Below are 19887 nucleotides of genomic sequence, written 5' to 3'. Positions count from 1 at the left end.
TCATGCACTGTCACAGCAATTATGTATGGCAAAAAGCTGTAGCATTCAAATGCTAAGAAGAAATAATATAAAGGGAAAATAGACAATTCTCTATAAAAGTAAAAAAAAAATGAAGTACAGCTTTGCAATGAATTTTAAAATTGAAAAAATGTGTCATTCTTAATTTTATCTGTACATAAAGCATAGATCAAGGAATTATCTACATGTGTAACACAAATACAAAGGAACAATCTAAATGCAACATTTCATACCCTCAGCATTGCTGCAAGTGACAATTGCTGTTCAGAAGCCTTGAAATGATATGAAAAATTTTCATGTTTTGATCAATATCAGGTGACAAGATGTAAAAGTGAATTCCCGAGTAATCTGTAAAAATGGCACATATATTTACCACACATTTACTATTGAAAATACCAAAGTGGATCATTACAATACTTGTATGTTTCACAATTTGTAAATCTCTGATGATAAAAAAAACATGGAAATGATATTCACATGCATTTGTAAAAAGACCAAATGAATGAAAAATAGCAGTAACTTTGAAGTTTAACAAGTAGAATAGAAACCTTCTATAATCATTGGTGTTTTGACACAATAGTAGGCAAGTCATTTATACCCGCAACATAGCTTTACATTTCAAGGATGTCAAAAGAGTTTACATTTGATCCAGTCAATTTGACTTGAACCTTGAACGGCAATTTCGTGATCAAGAATTCTTCCAGATCTGCATCAGTTTCCATACTTCCTTCGTCCTCTCTTAAACTGAGCTCTAATTTCAGCAAAGCCAAATCAAATTTTACATCTTTCAAACCCTTCGTCTCGTCTCTGATACACATTTCCACGTCCTGTTCAAGTATCGCCAAAGCCTCTACTTGGCCTGTCACATCAACTTCACGGGGAGCAACAGTCTGAAAAGTATGATGGATATTTTAAGCTACAGAATTTAACTGTAATTTGCAAGGTAGTTTTAATAATTTGCTAGAAAGGAACTGAGCAATGTTAAGGACAATCCTTTACAAAACAAGCAAATTATATTCTGAGCAACAATACTACTACCTTCCATTAGTGAACATAAGAAAATACACAATTTCCAAAAATTATATATGCTTTAAACAAAAACATGAACTAAAACATTTTACCGATTATACTGGTGTTGATGCTTCAACATTGCTTCCTTTTATTCATAAAAATATATATTCAACTTGAGTTTTCCATTATTTAATACTTGTATGCTACCTTGATTAAAGAGTTCCTTGTCGTGTTCAGTGATTTCTTCTTTTGCCACTCAGACACGACACACTGACAAATTTCAACGAAGTCTTGCACTTTAAGCTGGCTTTCTGCCAAATCCCTCCAGAGTGTTACCTCCATTGTGTTTCCGTGTTCCTCTAAGGTGATGGTTCGAATTTTTGTCTCCTTTTGCCCAACTTGAACAAACTTAACTGCTTCATCCTAAAAAATAATATACACAATAGATTATAGAAATATGTTCAAATAAAAGCAAAACATGTACATGTGAGTAAATGGAAAATATGAATGCTTTCAATTTCTGCACTACTAGAGGGAACAAACTTCTAATATTTACCCGAATTATCTGGCCCTGAATAGTTACGATGTCACGCAGAGGGGAGTCCATGGCTTCCCTCAGCGTCTTGGAGGGAGATGGAGGCATGATGAGAAGTGTTGCCTTCTGAATTTGTCCATCAGGCAGTTCTAGAGCAGATGCACTCATGACTTTTGAGTGCCCTGAAAGCACTACTCTCTTTCCTTTCACCAGAAAGTTCCTGAGTTGAAGGGTTCTTCCTTCCTTTATTTTGTTAAATTGCGTCTCATCACTCAGAGTAGCCAACATTGCATCTGTTGAATCAGCAATGCTAAAGTTTAGCATGCTTCCTGGCACTCCATTGCTCCCTGTGAATTTTGCTGTGTGGCCAACTTTGGCAACTTTCACAACCAACTTCCCCAGTGGGTAGGTTACCGTCTCCTTGGTTTTGCTTTCCTCACTCAGTTCTTTCAGAGATTTTTCTTGCATCTGAATTAAGAAAATATGTTTTTATAGATAACTGGCAAGAAATTTGATACAAGATGAAGTCATTAATAATCAGTAGATTGAAAATAAACAACCACTTTAATAACATTAACCTTTGCTTTAGTTTTATATGGGATACTAATTTAATCTGAAGACTTTATGTTCTGTTATTGCACAATTACCAAATAAATATGTCTCACAATGCAACATAAAATGAAACACTACAAAAATGAAACACTACAGGAAAAAGAAAAAAAGTAAAGAAAAGCTGTCTTAGACTAACGTTCTAGGGGAAATATGGAAATTCTTAAAATAGTACCCATAATCAGTGTGTACATCTATTCTATAAGCCAATAAATATGAAATTTTCATGAAACAGTATAGGAAAAATCATTGTTTCCCATTAATTCAGAGGCAAATAAGCAATAATTGGTTTGTGGTCCGAGTAATAAGATTCTAAGGTGGCACAAGAAACATCTGAATTCGACACATATGTAGTATAAATATGATCTAAGCATGTTCCATAGTCTCTTGTATAACTATGCATAATTTGTCTCAGCTTTGTTTTTTGTATAAATGCGGAAAGTTGTTTTTGGGAAAAATAGTCAATATTTGTATCTCCCATGATCAAAATTGGAATGTCTGCCTCAAGTAACTGCATAATTGATATCAGGTATTGGCAAAAATTAGAGATGCTTGCTTTTTTCGGGGGACAGTAAATAAACACAAGGTTTAGTGCACATTCCTTGTAATCTAAAGTTACAATTACAGTTTCTATGCCACATAAAATAAAATTTCTTGGGTTTTTCAACTCAATTTGGGAATATAGCACCATTCCAGTGCATGGGCGTTCTAATTCATTTGAAACATCTGCATCAAAACGATACATGTTGAAACCAGGCAACTGAAAATCTTCATCTCTGTCTCTATACATAAGCCTAGATTCTGAGAATGCTATAATCTTTCCTAAAATCAAATTTTTGTCAGCATAGACATCTTTCATGTGAAGGTGCAAGGACCTGCAGTTTTGATATATGATTTTCATATCTGATGCAATATTTCCCAATATTGGTAAGCATGTCCTCAACACAGCATTGTCTCTCAACCGCTGCATTTCACTGATAATGTTGCCAGATACTGCTATCTTCTGATCATTCAAAGACAGTATGAACAAGTTCTGTATCTTGCGCACTCTACTTAAGGCAACATAATGCATATGTTCTTCTTTTCTAGTCCCTAAATCTACTACTACATCATTCAGAGTTGACCCTTGAGCTTTGTGGATGGTCTTGGCACAGGCCAACCTTAATGGAAACTGCCTTCTTGTAACGTAACAGGACTTATGACGCCCTACAGTAAATTTTGGTGAAATTTCAACAATAGGTGTCCAAGATTTGCAAATATCTTTGGTATACAAATGGGCATATTTCATTCTAGTGGCAGACCCAATGCTTGGTTCATCAAACAAAGTCCACACAATACTACATCTTTTGAAACCAGGAACTCTGAAATCCAATTTCTTTACAACACATGGGCTACCATTAGTTAGTCCATCCCGTACATTTACATTTGTGCATATTTCTGCTGGCAAATCTTTCACAAGATGAAGTTCCTTATGCAATCCCATTGTTTTTGAGGGGTTTTCGGATACCTGTGCAAGAATTTTGTTTTTCATATCTGTGGTTACATCGCCACCTACTGTGTCTATTGCTGAAACAGTGCATTTGTTTTCAATAGCAGCACTATTATATGCTTTCATGTTGTGACAATTTACCTTAGCATTTGTTGTAAATAAATGTGGAACAAGATTGACATTCTGCAATGCATTCAAGCAAGACGTGCGTGTTTTTAATTGCTCTATGTCCTGTTCTGTCTGCAATCCCTCCCGTAATCTGTTCAGTAGTTCTGCAAAGTCTTTGTCTTCTTTTTGTCGCATAATTTCTTTTAGTTCAAACACCTGAAATAATTCACTCCAAAGATTCATCGCAAGTGGCCCATATCCATCATTAAGATTTTCAAACACCCACCCATCAAATACCGGCTTTAGCTGAAAAAGGTCACCAATTGCTGTGATACTTAACCCTCCAAAAGGAATATTTCTTGCAAAGATTTCTTGGAGTCGTAAATTAATGAAATTGAACATTTTATTGCCAACCATTGATATTTCATCAATAAAAATTATTTTCAGGCTGCGAAACTTTACTCTTATTGTATCTAGCTGTTGTGCATCAAGAGGTTTATAACACAGGTTTTGATTTGCAGGGATACAGAACAAGGAATGAATGGTTTGTCCTCCTATGTTATATGCAGCTTTACCTGTTGGAGCACACAGACCAGTTTTTATTTCATCAAGATTTTCTCCTGGCTGTTTTGCATAGTATCGTGTGATGGCTTGATATAGGCATGTTGTCAACAAACTTTTACCAGCACCTGCACCTCCTGTCAAAAAGTTATAGAATGGAAAATTTCCCATTTTCACCTTATGAAGTACATGGTAGAAGAATAATTTTTGATCCTCATTTAAAGACCGTACTTTATTCTTATATTCAGTGTCAGTCATTTGATGCAATACTACATCATTTGTCTCAATTTGCTTCCTTGTGATTCCCAAATCTGTGCCTATATCATATTCTGCTCCCATAAATTGTGGATTGAAACATCCGTGTGTTTCGCATACTTCAACATCCTGTTGTAAGTCAAGTTCCTCTTGATGTTGAATTTCTGCTGAAACAACATGATTACCATCAACTGACATATGATGCATATCATTTTCTATAACATCTGTTATTCCTTTATCAGCCTCATACTGTTTTTTGTTCTTTTTTATGGTCTCTTGATTGTGAAAGAAACACAACTCATAATTGGCAAAGTTCCCCATTAAGTCATGGTCTTCATTTCTCCATGGTAAAAACAGCATCAGTTGTTCTCTGAAGTAATTTTCTGGGTCCTGTTCCCTGTTAAATCTCACATATCTTATGATCTTCTGTGTTTTTCGCTGCCTCAGTATTGAACCATCTTTCATTTGATACTCTTTTTCGTAGTTATTTTCAGCAGTATCTGTTTCTTGAAAAATGTCATCTTCATTTATTTTCATCCTCTGGCAATAGGTGTAAGTCAATGTGTTGTTGCCCTTTATCTTTTGCAGGAAAAATTACATCAAACTTTGAGATGAAGTCTGCTAAGCAGCAATTTTGTAGTGACTTTTGTCTTCTTTGATAACGTTTAATTGAGTTGTCCGACTCAATATCAGTGGAATTATCTGGTAGTTCCTGCAAGGATTCCATTGGTTTAAGTAAAAATGTTCTTTGTTTTGGTTCATTAGTATTGACAAATACAACACTTCTGCTACTATTACGCAGAGGCATTTGCAATATTAGATATGTTGCCTCCTGTGCACATATTTCCACATGTGTGAGAAATTTGTTTCCAATCTTCCTTACTTGCTGTTTTAAGGACATGTTTCCATTCCTTGCTTCTTCACAAGCTTCATGTAGCAAATTGGACATTCCTCTCTGTGATTTTGAAATATACGAGACTATGTATGCTGCACAAGCATATCCATCAAGCACAAATTGAACATCAATGTTAGCTTCCCAAGCTCTTAATAAAACTTCATTGTATGAATTAATTCTTATCTCTGACACATTACGCTGCAGGAATACTTTTGCTGATTTCAACCTTGACCTGATAACCATTTCGTAGGATTCAAATGTCATTCCTAGTTCCTTTAGGAAATTTTCAAATGTGATTTCTTCCCCTAGTTTGATTTCATTTAAATATTCGAAAATCTTAAGATAATCCTGCTGTACTTGAGTATTTTCTTCGAATTCCTTGTCATAAAGGGGTTCCAAAATCTTTGTTTGTGGCATTGGTGGCAAAGGAAAGTTAAATCGGCAGACATTTTCCCCCCTCTTTTTACATGTATGAACATGTCTATGTGTTTGATAATTGATCAGTTCTGGTATTTCATCATTCTTTGAACAGGTGCAATGCTTGTCGATAAAAGCCTCTATGTCTGTTTTTGTCATTTCTCCATAAATAGGGGCATTTTCAATCCACAAGAGCATGTGGATATGTGGAGAACCTCTTTGCTGGAATTCTACACGGAAAAAGAAATCAACAATTTTCCCAAGCGGATTCAAACTGCTTTTCAAGATTCTTTGCATGAATATCTGGAACCTGTGATGGAAATACCCTGAGCAAGTCACTGGATCTTTCTTTATAAGCTCACATTTATCTGTCCAAGAGAGCTCAGAGATTTGTTCATCAGATAATTCTGTTTTGTTCAGTAGTGTACTCAGAATTTTTAGCAGACTAGTCCATCTTGTTTCTGCAGCTGAAAATGAACAAAACCATGTTGGTATTCCCAATTGTCTTATCATGGCAAAAACATCCTTTTTAGCACTTTCCCAGTATGCAGGGGATCCTTTCAATGTCCGTAGAACCCTATAACCTTCATTTAATCGTACAATATTGTCAAGAGCAGCAGGGTTAAAAACTTGCTTAGCTGTTATCTTCTTGCCATCTTTTTGGCACTTTCTCATGGCAAGAATTACTTTGTCTTGAATTTGTTTTACCTGTATCTTTTTTAATTTGAAAAACAAATTTGGCATTGAGCAAGCTACTCTCCTGTCTTTTGATCTCAACTCCCACTTACATGTGGTACTGTATGTGACTGGAACTAACCTGTCTTTGTTAGATGGACGATCCTGACCACAAAATATTGTAGGAAAAGCTAGATATTCAGCATGTGGATCCTGATATAAACCTAGGGGGATTTGATTTTCACCAGGCGCAAAGGAAAAATTTCTGCAGAGAGACCTTACATCAGTAGGATACATCAGTGTATCTGTATTACCAGTTAATCTAGTGTGAAAGTTTGGATCCTCTGTCCAGTTGTCTGTGCATTCTTCCTCTACACTCATGACTATTTATTCAGAACTGTCCTCTGTCTGTTCCCTGTTTAAATCATACCACTCTTTCTGTTCTTCTGTGATATTCCAACTGGCATTGATTGTTATCCCTTCACTCCTAAACAGCTTGCTGTTCTCAATTAGCCACTGTAGGGCATCAAGGCATTTGTTTGGTCTCACAGGCTCATGTAATACATGATGTTTGAATGCATTTTTGCGCTTCAATTTAACCTGAATGGTCTCAGTTTCTGCAAACATTCTTGGTAAACATTTCACTGTCTCACTAACATCAGACGGAACATTAACGACATTTCCACGCAAACTTTTTTGGCCACCTCGCGGTTTTTCCATTATTTGCATGAAAGGGATTCGTGAACTTATCAGGCGCTCTTCCATTTCTGTTATATCTAACTGGGGTGGTCTTTCTGGAAAACCAAAACCATTCTGAACTGAGCAAGCTGGAACTTTCCCCCGTTTCAAATGCCGATAGCATGTCAAACAAACCCACTCAGTTTTTTCAGCACTTTTTATGTTCAGTAAATATGCCCTAGCAAACACTGAGGAGTGCAAAGATTCAGTTTTAAAGACGCTTTCCCTAAACCATGTCTGAGTGCAGCAGGAACAAATATATGACGGACCATTTGCAACAAAATTTTTAAAGTTAGCAATAGCAGAATGAACTTGTTTATTCAATTTGTTTCCCTTATCACTTTCTGATTTATTTTCTATTGCCTTGTTTATTCTGTTAGAGTCTGATTTGTTTTCTAATAATTGTAGGTCTGAAATACATGAAACACCCTTTTCATTAATATCCTCCTTCATTTCACAACAAATTTTTTTGGCTGTTGAATGTTTACTTTCAAGGCTTTCATGAACTCTCTTTCCTAAAGTAACATCTTCCACCAACTGCGATGCAATGCCAGTGGTATTCAAAAGAAAACTCCTCCTATCTTCATTAATATTTACAATTGGTTTATGAGGCCTGGAACACAATTCTCTTAATGTTATTGCACAACTTTCATATTGAACTTTATGAAGTTCAGTTGCTGATAAAGATTGGCAAAGATTTCTCAAAAACTGGCATAAAGCTGGAAAGCAAGTTAACATTGAAACAACACATTTTCCTTCAGGATCACAAAGGCCATTTTTACCCCTATTGTGGGAATCAAAAACATAATAATATCCTCCATGATGCTTAATAGCAACTGCAGATGAATGGAAAATGAGTATTGCATTTTCAGTTGCTGCTAAAGTCCTGTTCAAAGAAGTTTCAAGTGACACACCAATCCCTGAACTGCTACTAATACCCATACAACCCACAAAGGTTTTTTTCACATATGATGAAAAATATTTCTTTCTAAATTTGACATGATTTGGTAATTCTGATATCAGCAAAAACTCATCTGACTTACGAAGGGAAGTGTATAAAATATCACCAGCTTCCAAAATTGCATGCAAGTCATGTCTTGACAAAGAAGGTGCATCTTTTACAAATTGTGTGAATAGTAAAAACATAAAGCATTTGCTCATACATTGCTTGCCTCTTGATGTTGATGGAAAATGGGATCCACCTTGAGAATAATCTGCACATAGGATCTTTGATGGCAAAGCAAGACTTGGATGATGCTCCATATTGTATATAATCTTTAGATTTGAGCTGCTAATTCTTCTGATGAGAATGTCATGTCACTGAACGTTCTATATTGATCATTTATTTAATATGTACATTGTTGACTCTGATATCTTGTTAACACTCACTGTTACTAGTAACAAAATTCTTTATAACTGATGTTTTAATTACATCATAAGCTAAAATGTTCCAAAAAACAAAAGCTTCTCTCAACACACCTTTTTACATACATAAAGATGTAGAAACAGATCATAAATGCCTTAAATGGTTACAAAGTATAAGGAATAAAAAGTCATAGACTTTTGCATTGGTCCTCTTGTGCCTTTGAAGTAAGATTTTAAAAAAGCAACAAATTATCAACAATTTGAATTGTTAATCATTTTAGTGCATTACAGGCAATTTTTGTGGAAATTCAAACATGACGGGCAATTTTTGTGAAATTTCAAACACTGTGTGGTTGCAATATTCCTTAAATTTCAAATCCAAAGTGTATTAAATTAGGATGTACTAAAAGTTAATTCAGTTTTTAACCAATATTTTACTCTTTGTTGTGATGAAGTGTTCAATTCTTATTTGAACAACTTTGAGCAAAGGATTTAGTGGCTTAAATTTCAGAATTATGAATTCAACTAAATTCAGTAGCAGTTAATTTCAAATTTGTGAATTCTACTTACTGATAATGGTTGCATGATTATTGACAAGTTTATATTATCTTAGTCTTGAAGATGTGTCCTGAGAAAATGTGACTCACAATATTCACAATTATTATGTTAGCTTCGCCATGGTTGGAGGTTCATAGGTTGAGCATTCCCTTATGTTTTGTATGTTCCAATTAGTATCTCAATTCACACTTCTGTACACTTTTCTTATTTTTTTCTCTATTTCAATTCAACAATTTTTATCCTCATCTCAACCTTTTCTCATGCTTCATCTCAGTAGTCAAGCAATATTCTCTCAAAATTTTCTCAAGCTTAATTTTTCACAGTATTAACTAAAATAAGTGAGAAATATTTCTAAACAAGTGACATCTAAGACATGATAAGCAGATGTTGTGAGAAAACTGACAAACTTCTGAAAAGAAATGATTAGATCTAAACAGTGTCAAATCGTAAGTATCCACGTGCTCAGATTAAAGGATTTAACGTTACAGCTGGTGAATAAACTGGTCTACACCAACATAAATAGTTTACATTGACAGAGAGAGCCAAGACTGCGGTGAATATTTAATAATACAATGATTAAGTATTCTTTACCTTTGTCTTTTGAGAACACACTACACTGGATAACGTGGAAAACTGTGTTTGTTGACGTTTCTTTGCTTGAATGCCTCTGGATTCTTCCTGCAAATTTTCCTGAATGACGCTACGCACTATTTTTGTTCATTCATCCGCATTGTTATGAAACAATATCTATCTCTTTTTATTAGTCCATGTTCCACTATTTAGCATAAAAAATATACATACACAATATTTATGTAACGTTTTACCATATACTTTCATTATTGATGCAATTAATAACATAAACAATTTGAACTATTTCTTTAACTGACTACCCTGCATGTAAACCCCAAACCTCATCATTATTCATTATTCTCATACATATTCATCATTCGGCAAACCCTACCCTATATCTATATGGAATAGGCCAAGGTGATCCGAGTGACATATTTATAGAACAATCGTAACTACTCAGCCATTTCAACGGTGACGGAAAAGGGCGAGTATAGAATATAAAATTCTTATTCTGAGCACAGTAGATGACGAAATAACCGAAATTAATTTTTTTTAAAATGTTGCATATTTATATAATTATTTATCAAACTCTATTCCTGAAAAAGTATGATAGACATAATTTCGCCGCTAGGTGGTGTCTGCCAAATCTTTCCGGTTCATTATCGACGTCATATGCAGGCTGACCGATAGTAATAGAGGAGGCTGATAGCCTCCGTCTAAAAACTAGTAACATTTTCAAGGGGAGATGATTCAAATTCAATGAAAATGTATTGGCAATTTAAAAGAAAATCTTGAACCATTTATCCAGAAAAATTGAAACTTATGTTGAAGCATCCTCAATTAAAGTAGCTTTTAGTTTGTTCAAATCATCGTACCTTATTGTTTTCCATGATATGTGATTAAATATCTGTACATGTGTGTCAGACATAGTTGAACAGGATATCAGATGACCAAACTCTACTTGGCACCTTAAATATTGTGTATTGATATGAATACATATCATATGAAAATTGTACTATGACATGCTGATCACCCAAAAGTAGGGTGGGGCTACACTAAATCATATATTCTTGTTCCTTGCAATTGTCAGATCTTAAAAACACTTGATACACCACACAACTTGTGTGGCATTTCAAGTGTTATAAAGATCTAGACATATGACCCCATGAGGTGCTCCTGAACCCCCCCCCCCCCTTTTTTTTGTTTTGTTTTGGTCAAAGTTATGGCCATAATTGCTCAGGTGAGTGATGTGGCCTTTGGATCCTTTGTTGGTTTGAAGTATTTATTAAATTTTTACTGAAAGACAAGAGAAAATAAACAATCTACCAACAATTAAGCTATGATAGAGGTAGCCATCTAGTGGATAAGAAATGTTGATACAGAACATGCATATACCATTACTTGGTAATTTATTTTTGGATCACATTCAATTTCAAATGCTGGAATGATTATGTTAAAGGTAAAAGTATTAGCTTATGGATTATGTAGAATATTTTCTGTGGAATAAAATTTATAGTACTGTTCTTTAAATGGAATTCAGGTAATTTGATATGATGATATCATGTGTTGCAGACCTTCATCAGATGGAAACAAAGAAATGACTGAACATATATGCCAGTACGTCGTAGGCATCTATCTAGCTTGCTGAGCATTTGTTTGAGGTCAGTATAAAGCATATCTTTAATCTAGAATAAAAAATGTAAAGTTTATGTAATAATATTTAAATGTATGTTAAACATACTTTATTATTATATAGTCTATTTAAAGTCCTTACATAATCTATACAAGCGCAAACAGTTCATAACACTACATAATCACTGGATTTGAGGCCTTATTTACCGGAGGGTCAGTGCGCATGCAGCGGCATTGTGACATCACAATTAACACCTCAAACAACATTGTAAACAATGGTTGCAACGGCCGCAGCCAGCTGTGTATCTGAGCAGGAAAAATGTTATACATTAAACCTATCACAGGGTTATATGGACATATTCCACATAGCGTAACTTGGAAAGGAAAACACGGAAGTTACAAATTGTAATCTGAACATTTTTTTTTCTATTTTCAATGATGGAAGTTCTTAAATGAAAATGGTGTCGTCATGCAGCCTTCAATATCTTATTTATTCAAATCTGGACTATATAACAAAACAATAATTATGGACTCTTATGGTGTTGAATATACATGTAGTTTTTTTATCACCAGAAAATATCAATATTGACCTCGGCTTCGTCTCGGTCAATATTGATATTTTTCTGTTGAGTGGTGAATAACAAACCACATTCAACACCAAAAGAGTCCATAATTGTATAATATTTAATACATCTGGTGAATGATGGTATCATTTATATAAAAATACTTTAATTTAATCATGTATTTTTTTTATTTGATTTGCAAGTCAAAAATTCAAACATTGCTCATATGATGATAGTGGAAGAAAAGAATTGTTAACTTCTGAAAGAGATCAACCAAGTGCAAAATTCAAAAAGACTTGGACACAGAGCTCAAAATTTTTTATAATTATATTTTTTCATTGTTAATGTCTAGAATTAAATAAATGCAAATGTTAATTTGCTCACAGTCAATAAAGGGTATATGTTACTCTAGCTGTGGGTTTACTTTACAACCTTGGATATTTGATATATGTGTGATTGTAATCTCAAGTTTTGAAAAAGAATCTTAATATTCATTTATTAAATAATGTATCTTACTAAAGATTTCAGACATTCTTAACTTTTGCTAATTTTTGCTGCAATGTCATATTTTAGGTGCAATACACATATACTTTCAATCCATACAAGACAAAGAAACGCCGCTTGGATAAGCCGATTCCATTAAAGCAAAGAATGGTGATGTACCAAAGAAAGTGGCGTTCTGATGAATGTTAAAAAGTATTCGAAGAACTAGACACCAAAAGTGCCACTCACAAATCAAAGCTGTCTAAAAGGCAGAGCATCAGAAGAATTAGGATAAATAAGGAATCCAAAAGAGACAAACCTGATGATGTAGCGATTGAACAGAAATTGGCTATTAGAGATCAAATATCTGAGTTGCTACTGTTTTGCATAATTGTGTTGCTTTTTTTTTACTTAACTTGAATTGACACATTCAAATGTTATATAAGAAAAATATACCTTGTGTTGTATTTTTGACAGTTAAAGTGTTTTCTGATGCTTGATTACAGATTAAAACTCGGTCATGTTTTTTATTGTTTGAAGATCGATTCGCTTATTTTGTATAGTACACATGCACATACATTTTTAATCTTGATTTATAAATTACATTTATGTACAAGTTTGACTTAAATAATTAGTGTATGGACAATTATTGTGAAAAGAAGTAGGAGACAATGCAAGGGTAGTCTGAAAGAGCTTTGCTTGCAGGAAGTTGCAGATCTTGATACCCAAGTAAGAGAAAGGTGGTGTCTAAGACCGATCCTTTTGCTGTTGCTTGTGGGCGAGTGAGGCTTCTCTGTCAGTGGCTTAGTTTGTCTTAGATGTAAAAAATAGACTAAACAGACCAGATAAAGAGATTTCTGAGTAAATAGGGTAAATAGTGATTTTAATGTATATTATATTGCAAGAGTAAGAAATTAATTTGTTTCCTTTCATTTGAAGTAAAGAGTTTAAGACCAGAATTTTTTGCATTAAGTTTAAAGAGTAAGGCTAAAAAATTTTGTAACATGTACTTGTACATATGTTTATACAGGCCTTTTTATATGTACGTTTCGGAGCTTATTCTTGACATTTTACGGCAAAGACTAGAAGATTATTTACTGAAAATATCATTATCAAAATGTCTTACGTTCCAATGTAAAATTGATTTAATGAGGATATGCTATGTTTCAATCCACAAGTGATAAACCTGATAATGTAGCGATTGAACAGAAATGGGCTATTAGAGATAAATTATCAGCTGTTACTTGTTTTGTGTAATTGTGATGCTTTTTCCTTAATTTGAATTCACATAACCATGATATAAAAGAAGTTTTCTTGATGGTGTATTTTTCACAGTCAACATAAAATGTTTACTGTACTCAGTTAATGATTAAAAAGCTGTCGTATTTTTTATTGTTTGCAGATCAACTGGCTTATTGTGTAGCACACATGCCAAACATTCTTAATCTCCGACTTATTTCCATGATTTTACAAGTTTAACTTGAATAATTAGTGCATGGATATTTATTGTGACAATAATTAGGAGACGATGCAAGGGTAGTCTGAAAGAGTTTTGCTGGCAGTAAGTTGCAGATCTTGATACCCAAGTAAGAGAGAGGTGGCGTCTCTGACCGATCCTTTTGCTGTTGCTTGTGGGCGAGTGAGGCTTCTCTGTCAGGACTAGACTAAGAAGACATTTATGCATGAAATATATTGTAATAAGAAGAAAAGGCAACTTAACTATTAATAAAAATAAAGAGTTAAAGAATGTTTATCATGTGTACATGAATATACTAATGCATGATATTTTTTGTACATGAATATTCCAGATATATTGTTTCTGAACATATATTAGGCATAGACTAGCTAGAAGAAAATGCTTTGAGTGTAAAGGTCAATTTTATGTCTCAATTTCAAATTAGCCTAAAATTGTTTTAATGAGATATATGTAGTTTCACAGTATCCATATTCCTGTCTACCTGCTTGTGCTTATTGAGATTCTTAAAATTGAAACGACAAAAGATGTTTAATGTTATAAGTGTACCATTCCCCTAGATCTTGATATACATGTAGAATCATTGGCTCTCTGTCTTGCAATGTTTGTGCTAATTTATATAAATGAATGCCCTTGTATTCCAGTATGTTCACTAATTTGTGTGGTCATAATGTACTTTCTCTTCTGTCCAAAACTTTTTAAGGATGGAAAATAGGAAATTATCATGGAAAAAGATCTTAAAATCTTTTGTGAATGATTTCAAAATTATCACTTTCAACAATATTTTTCAAATTGCATGCTAAAAAGTATAATGACTCTGTGCTTTAAGTTATCCACATTCATTTTTTGAGAAATTTGCCTATAGCACATGTAGAATTTTTTCAAAAAGGCCTTGTATTTCATGCTGTATATGAAAGACACATAATGAGATGAATAAACTTTTATTTTAAATTTACAACCCATTAAACAGTTTTGATAAGGACTGTTTCTATCATGGATATTGTATTTTTTTTTTTTTTTTTTTTTTTGAAGTCCAAATAGACTGCAGTTTTTACCTTTTGTGCAGATTTAATGCTGATAGATTTGAATGTTGTATGCAATTCTATTTTGTAAATTGTTGTAATTAATTTGTTTGGATATGAATTATTTTGTGACCCATTGTTATCAGCGTCTAAAAACTTAATTTCCATTAAATTGTGTATTGTAAAATTCTAAATTCTGACAGTATATTTAGCACTATGTAAGAATTTATAATAATAATAATAATGGCATTGAATTCCAATTACTAGTACTTTGGTATAAATTCTGAAATATTATATAGACTTATTAAGTTTTTTAAGATTTATTTGTTTGTATGTCATTAACATAATGTAATAAAATTATATGAAAAATGGATTTGTGTGTGATTGTAAAATAATTGAAAAAAAATTATATATATCAGAAGTCCATGAATTCACAGTGGTCGGTATAGTACTAAGGTGAAAATAATGAAATTGAAAACACGAAGACAACACAGTAAAGCATACATAGAAAATTTTTAAAGCATCTGGAGATTTTTAAAAGGATTTTGAAAGGAATAATGCTTTACTTTGTGGTCTTTGTGTTTTCAATTTAATTATATATATATATATATATATATATATATATATATATATATATATATATATATATATATATATATATATATATATATATATATATATATATATATATTCTACAAGGAGTAATGAGATAAAAATAAATATTAAACTAAATCTTTAATAAATCAATAATAAATGTTTAATCCATGTATATAATTATATTTATACATGAGGTACAATATTAGTTTATGAAAGGGTTAAATTGGACATATTTGGTAAGTTTTCCCGTATATAATTCAGTTTAAGGAAGTATTGTTCAGTAAAGTGTGAATTAAACAAGAACAAATAATGAGGTAAACCTCTACATTAAATTTTATTAACCAAACAATATAATATAAATATAAAACTTTATTTTATGTGCATGTTTAATAATAATTATACATTTTACATACTAAAGGTATAACATTTGTTTACGGAAGACTTAAATCTGCATGTATTAGTAAGTTTACAATTTTCCAAACTTTATTAAATTTGTTCTTTTAATTTTCTATTAAACTCGTATTAAATGCTAATTATTTTCTAACGTTTACGATCCCACAATATGTTATACTATGCAGTTAAACATTAAATAACCGCAGCATTTAAATTGCATATAATGTAAAAGTAAACCCGACTTTTCATGCAGTGATATTCTCATTGGAAAAGCTAGCCAAAGTGTGATCCAAATAGCGAGATCTGGTATCTGGGGTTACCTTGAGGCTTCCAGTTGGTACAAGGAAAAGCCTTGGTGGGGGTCCAGGAAGCTTCTTGATTCTGAGAAACAGACATTTTTATACAGAAGGTATTAATTCTACGATTACATTGGCGTATTGTAATTAAGATTTTGCATTTAGATCTCACGGCCATGAGGATATTTATCGAGGGAATTACATAAATATTTTTAAAATATATTGATATATTGATTTCATATGTATATAAATGAGTTAATTATGTTATGAATTATTCAATATTTTGCATGTACATGTATGTATACGCTGAGGGAGCCAAATGTATAATATACCCTATATTTTATTATCATTTTCTGTTGTTGAAATATCCGATCATTATTGACAAATAAAAATGAGTGGATTCTATAACATTTTTTTTTACTTTTTTACAATGCTTATCTAATTATATAATTTTTTTTTTTACTTTCACCAAAATCAAATTTGGGTTGGATTGCAATCCCTGTAACCCTTCGTTCTAGATATGCAACTGACATAGCATTTATAGATACATTTCTATAAATTCTAAATTTTTAAAAATTCATATAGTGATTTGTTTGTAAACCAAGATGCCTCAAAACCGATTTTTTTTAATTTAAATCAATCCTATTAATTATGATGCCTTCTATTGTTGTTTTAATCTATTTCGATATAACGAGAAAAAATTCTCAGTACGGTAAACATGCTTTAAAACGTATTTCTATATGCTCCCCGAAAGTTGTTTTTTTTTTTTTTTTCGCAGTCCGCTGTCCGTAGAAAGATGTTAATATGCCTTTTTTAATATGCCTTACTGTGCGTCCCACCCGATCGGCGCCATTTTTAAACTCCCATTGTAGATATGAATTTATTTTTTCCTTTTTTTTTCTTTTTTATGTTTTTCTTTGTAGCATTCTATTGCGTATCTTTTTTTTTTTTTTTTTTTTTTCATATGCATTTATTTCACAGGACTGGAGAACATGTGTGCTGCGCTGGATTTCGTTTGAACATAAGTACTGATAAATGTGAGGTATTTCAAAAATATTGACAAACGATTTATAAATGATAGTCATTGTTTTGGACTAAAAAAAAGTTTTCCGAATTAATAACAAACATAATTAATGCTACTTATAAATACGTTTCAAGTTTTATTATTAATTTCAAAGTTATAACCCTCGACATAGATCATATTATAATAATGTGGCTATGGGCTTTAGTATATTCTCATTTTCAGAGTGTATAATCGGATTTTATCATAGGAGTTGTGCAAAAAAAAGTTCTTATCCAACATACGGTAGAGATTGCCAGAAACAGTGTGATTGTAATGAAAGTCTATCCAGTTTTTTTTTTTTTTTTTTTTTTTTTTTTTTTTTTTTTTTGCTTGCATTAAATCCGAGTGTGAGTATTTGTAAAATATCACTAGTATTCTTCTATAGGAGCTACCACTGTATGGAAAGTGCGAATTGAAAATCTACTAGCTATACTTTTGATGGGTCATTCGAAATTTCTGTTTGCACTTTCAGACCAAAAATGTCATTGATATACGTTTTCTTACACATAATAAAACTGTTTCAATTAATATGAAATTTCTTTTTGTTATATTTAAAGTTTACCATATTTTCTTGTCATCTATTCCTCCTACATATCGGTAGCACGCGTTTTTCACGCGTCATTTTTTGATTAATCACAAACTTAAATGGACGTTGACATTAATTAAACAAAATATCTTTTTACAATGATCACTAATTTAGCAAAGATTTCAATTTGATCAGAAAAGCTACATTTAAATTACAAAAAAATGTGATGTCAGTGTCAGAAACCGGAGGAGAAATTCAGTTTGCTAACTGCTGGTATTTTAAATACAAATTTGGAACAAAGTGAACATATGGAACTCTAGAAAGATCATAGTAATTTAATTTTTCATTCTATGCGTACTAACACTCTTTCAGCGTTCAAGATAAAAGCAATCATATAGTTATCAGTAACGGGAAATGGGGATTTAAAAAATAATGAACACCAAGCTGATTTTTTTTAAAGAAAAAGTCAACTAACCATAACATTTTTTCTCACTAATATCATAATCCTGTAAATACATTCTAGTTAAAATTTCTAAAGTGGCAATACAATAGACAGTTTCAGATTTTTTTTAAATCAGGAAAACCTTATTAGAAAAAGGAAAATATCAGTACATCGTGTAAGACTTTCTAAAATGCGAAATCAATTTGGTTTGAAAAGTGTTAATATTAAAACAAAAATGTTTGAATCAACAAATTCCTCCAAAATTATTTTTGTCAAATTAAGACATTTCTTTAAATCTATGCCAAGAAAGAATTTAGATTTACAAGTTTTCCTACAAAAATACTAGATATTGAAGTGAATTTTGTTGCACTCTTGACTTCTGATATATATTTTTGAAATATTGTTTTAAAAGTTATATCGCAAAATAACTCGTTCAAAGATTACACATCAGTTTTTCGTTTTGATATTTTTATCATCTTCTACAAGTTTTAATATTTACTAGACTTCAAAATATTATTAGCTTATGTTTTATATATTAAAATATTTGTTTAGCGATGAAAGCTATTCTGTGAATTGCTCAGCTATGTTAGGGACCGGAAATGAAAATGCTTAATCAAAGTAGCTTATATTTTATATAATATTTTTAAAAACTTTGTAACAAAGTATTTGTATACATGTATATGTAGGAAAGATAATATAGATATCCATAAAGGATAAGTCTGTGTACCAGTTACATCGCATGTATCAGCTACGTGTCACGTGACTGGTATAAAAATGGACATTAAACTGAATGTAGAAAATGGCATTCAATTTTTTTTTGGAGAGCAAAAAAAAATGATATACATAACGAAAGGTTTACATCATCTACCCGAAAAGTCATGGGAGCTAGTTTGTGTTTTTTTGGGAAGTACTGATAAGTTTGCCAAAAAAATGCGTAAACTTTCCTCTTTGTTCAATTCTGTCATAAATAAAAAATGTTATGCAGACCAGAATCAGCATTTAGCACTTTATAAAACATATACTATATAAGCAATTAATATTTCATATTTCAGCACAAACCACAAACAGACTACTCTTTATTCTGGCACTTTTGATATAAATTAGGAATACTCTAATCGTTTTAGTGATATTCTCTACAACCCTTGTCGCTGTGCAGCTTCATAGCGACTAGAGACAAATTCATAATAAAATATATGAAGATAAGGAACAGTATTCAAGATCAGAAGTCCATTCAAACCAAATGTATCGAAATATATAAGTAGTATACCTGTATATAGTGATGCAGCACTGTTCAAATATATAACCACACCATATTGTGGACGAGAACGCATGGTGTATGGCTCAACTAGGATATATGGATAAGTAGTACCGGTATATATTTTCATACGCCAAAGGGCCAAAGAAAAAGTGTACATAGCTAAAGAATATGAGGAAATTTGGAGAAATTCTATGTAGCGTAGGAACTTTTTGGTAAAATTGTGGACATGTAAACAGGTGGATATGTTGACAGGTCGCCAGGAAGACACGTTGACAGGTCGACAGGATGACAGATCGACGGGTTGACAGAATGCTTGGTTGACAGGTTGACGAGT

General features: G+C 32.3%; 1 protein-coding gene across 1 annotated transcript; it reads right to left on the bottom strand.

Annotated features, from left to right (window-relative positions):
• Positions 1 to 465: 465 nt before the first annotated feature.
• Positions 466 to 9884, bottom strand: LOC133203408 (uncharacterized). The gene is made up of 4 exons (XM_061339196.1): positions 9826 to 9884; positions 1586 to 2032; positions 1237 to 1452; positions 466 to 908 (listed from the first exon to the last, which is right to left on the bottom strand). Exons 2-4 carry the CDS (start codon positions 2030 to 2032, stop codon positions 630 to 632), a joined length of 942 nt encoding a protein of 313 aa, XP_061195180.1. The 5' UTR covers positions 9826 to 9884; the 3' UTR covers positions 466 to 629.
• Positions 9885 to 19887: the final 10003 nt, after the last annotated feature.

This window comes from Saccostrea echinata, unplaced genomic scaffold, assembly GCF_033153115.1.
Source record: "Saccostrea echinata isolate AGI-Se365-2 ecotype Australia unplaced genomic scaffold, CSIRO_AGI_Sech_v1 ptg000050l, whole genome shotgun sequence".
Taxonomy (NCBI): domain Eukaryota; kingdom Metazoa; phylum Mollusca; class Bivalvia; order Ostreida; family Ostreidae; genus Saccostrea; species Saccostrea echinata.
Note: the sequence above shows the minus strand (reverse complement) of the source record. Positions and strands in the feature narration are given on the sequence as shown.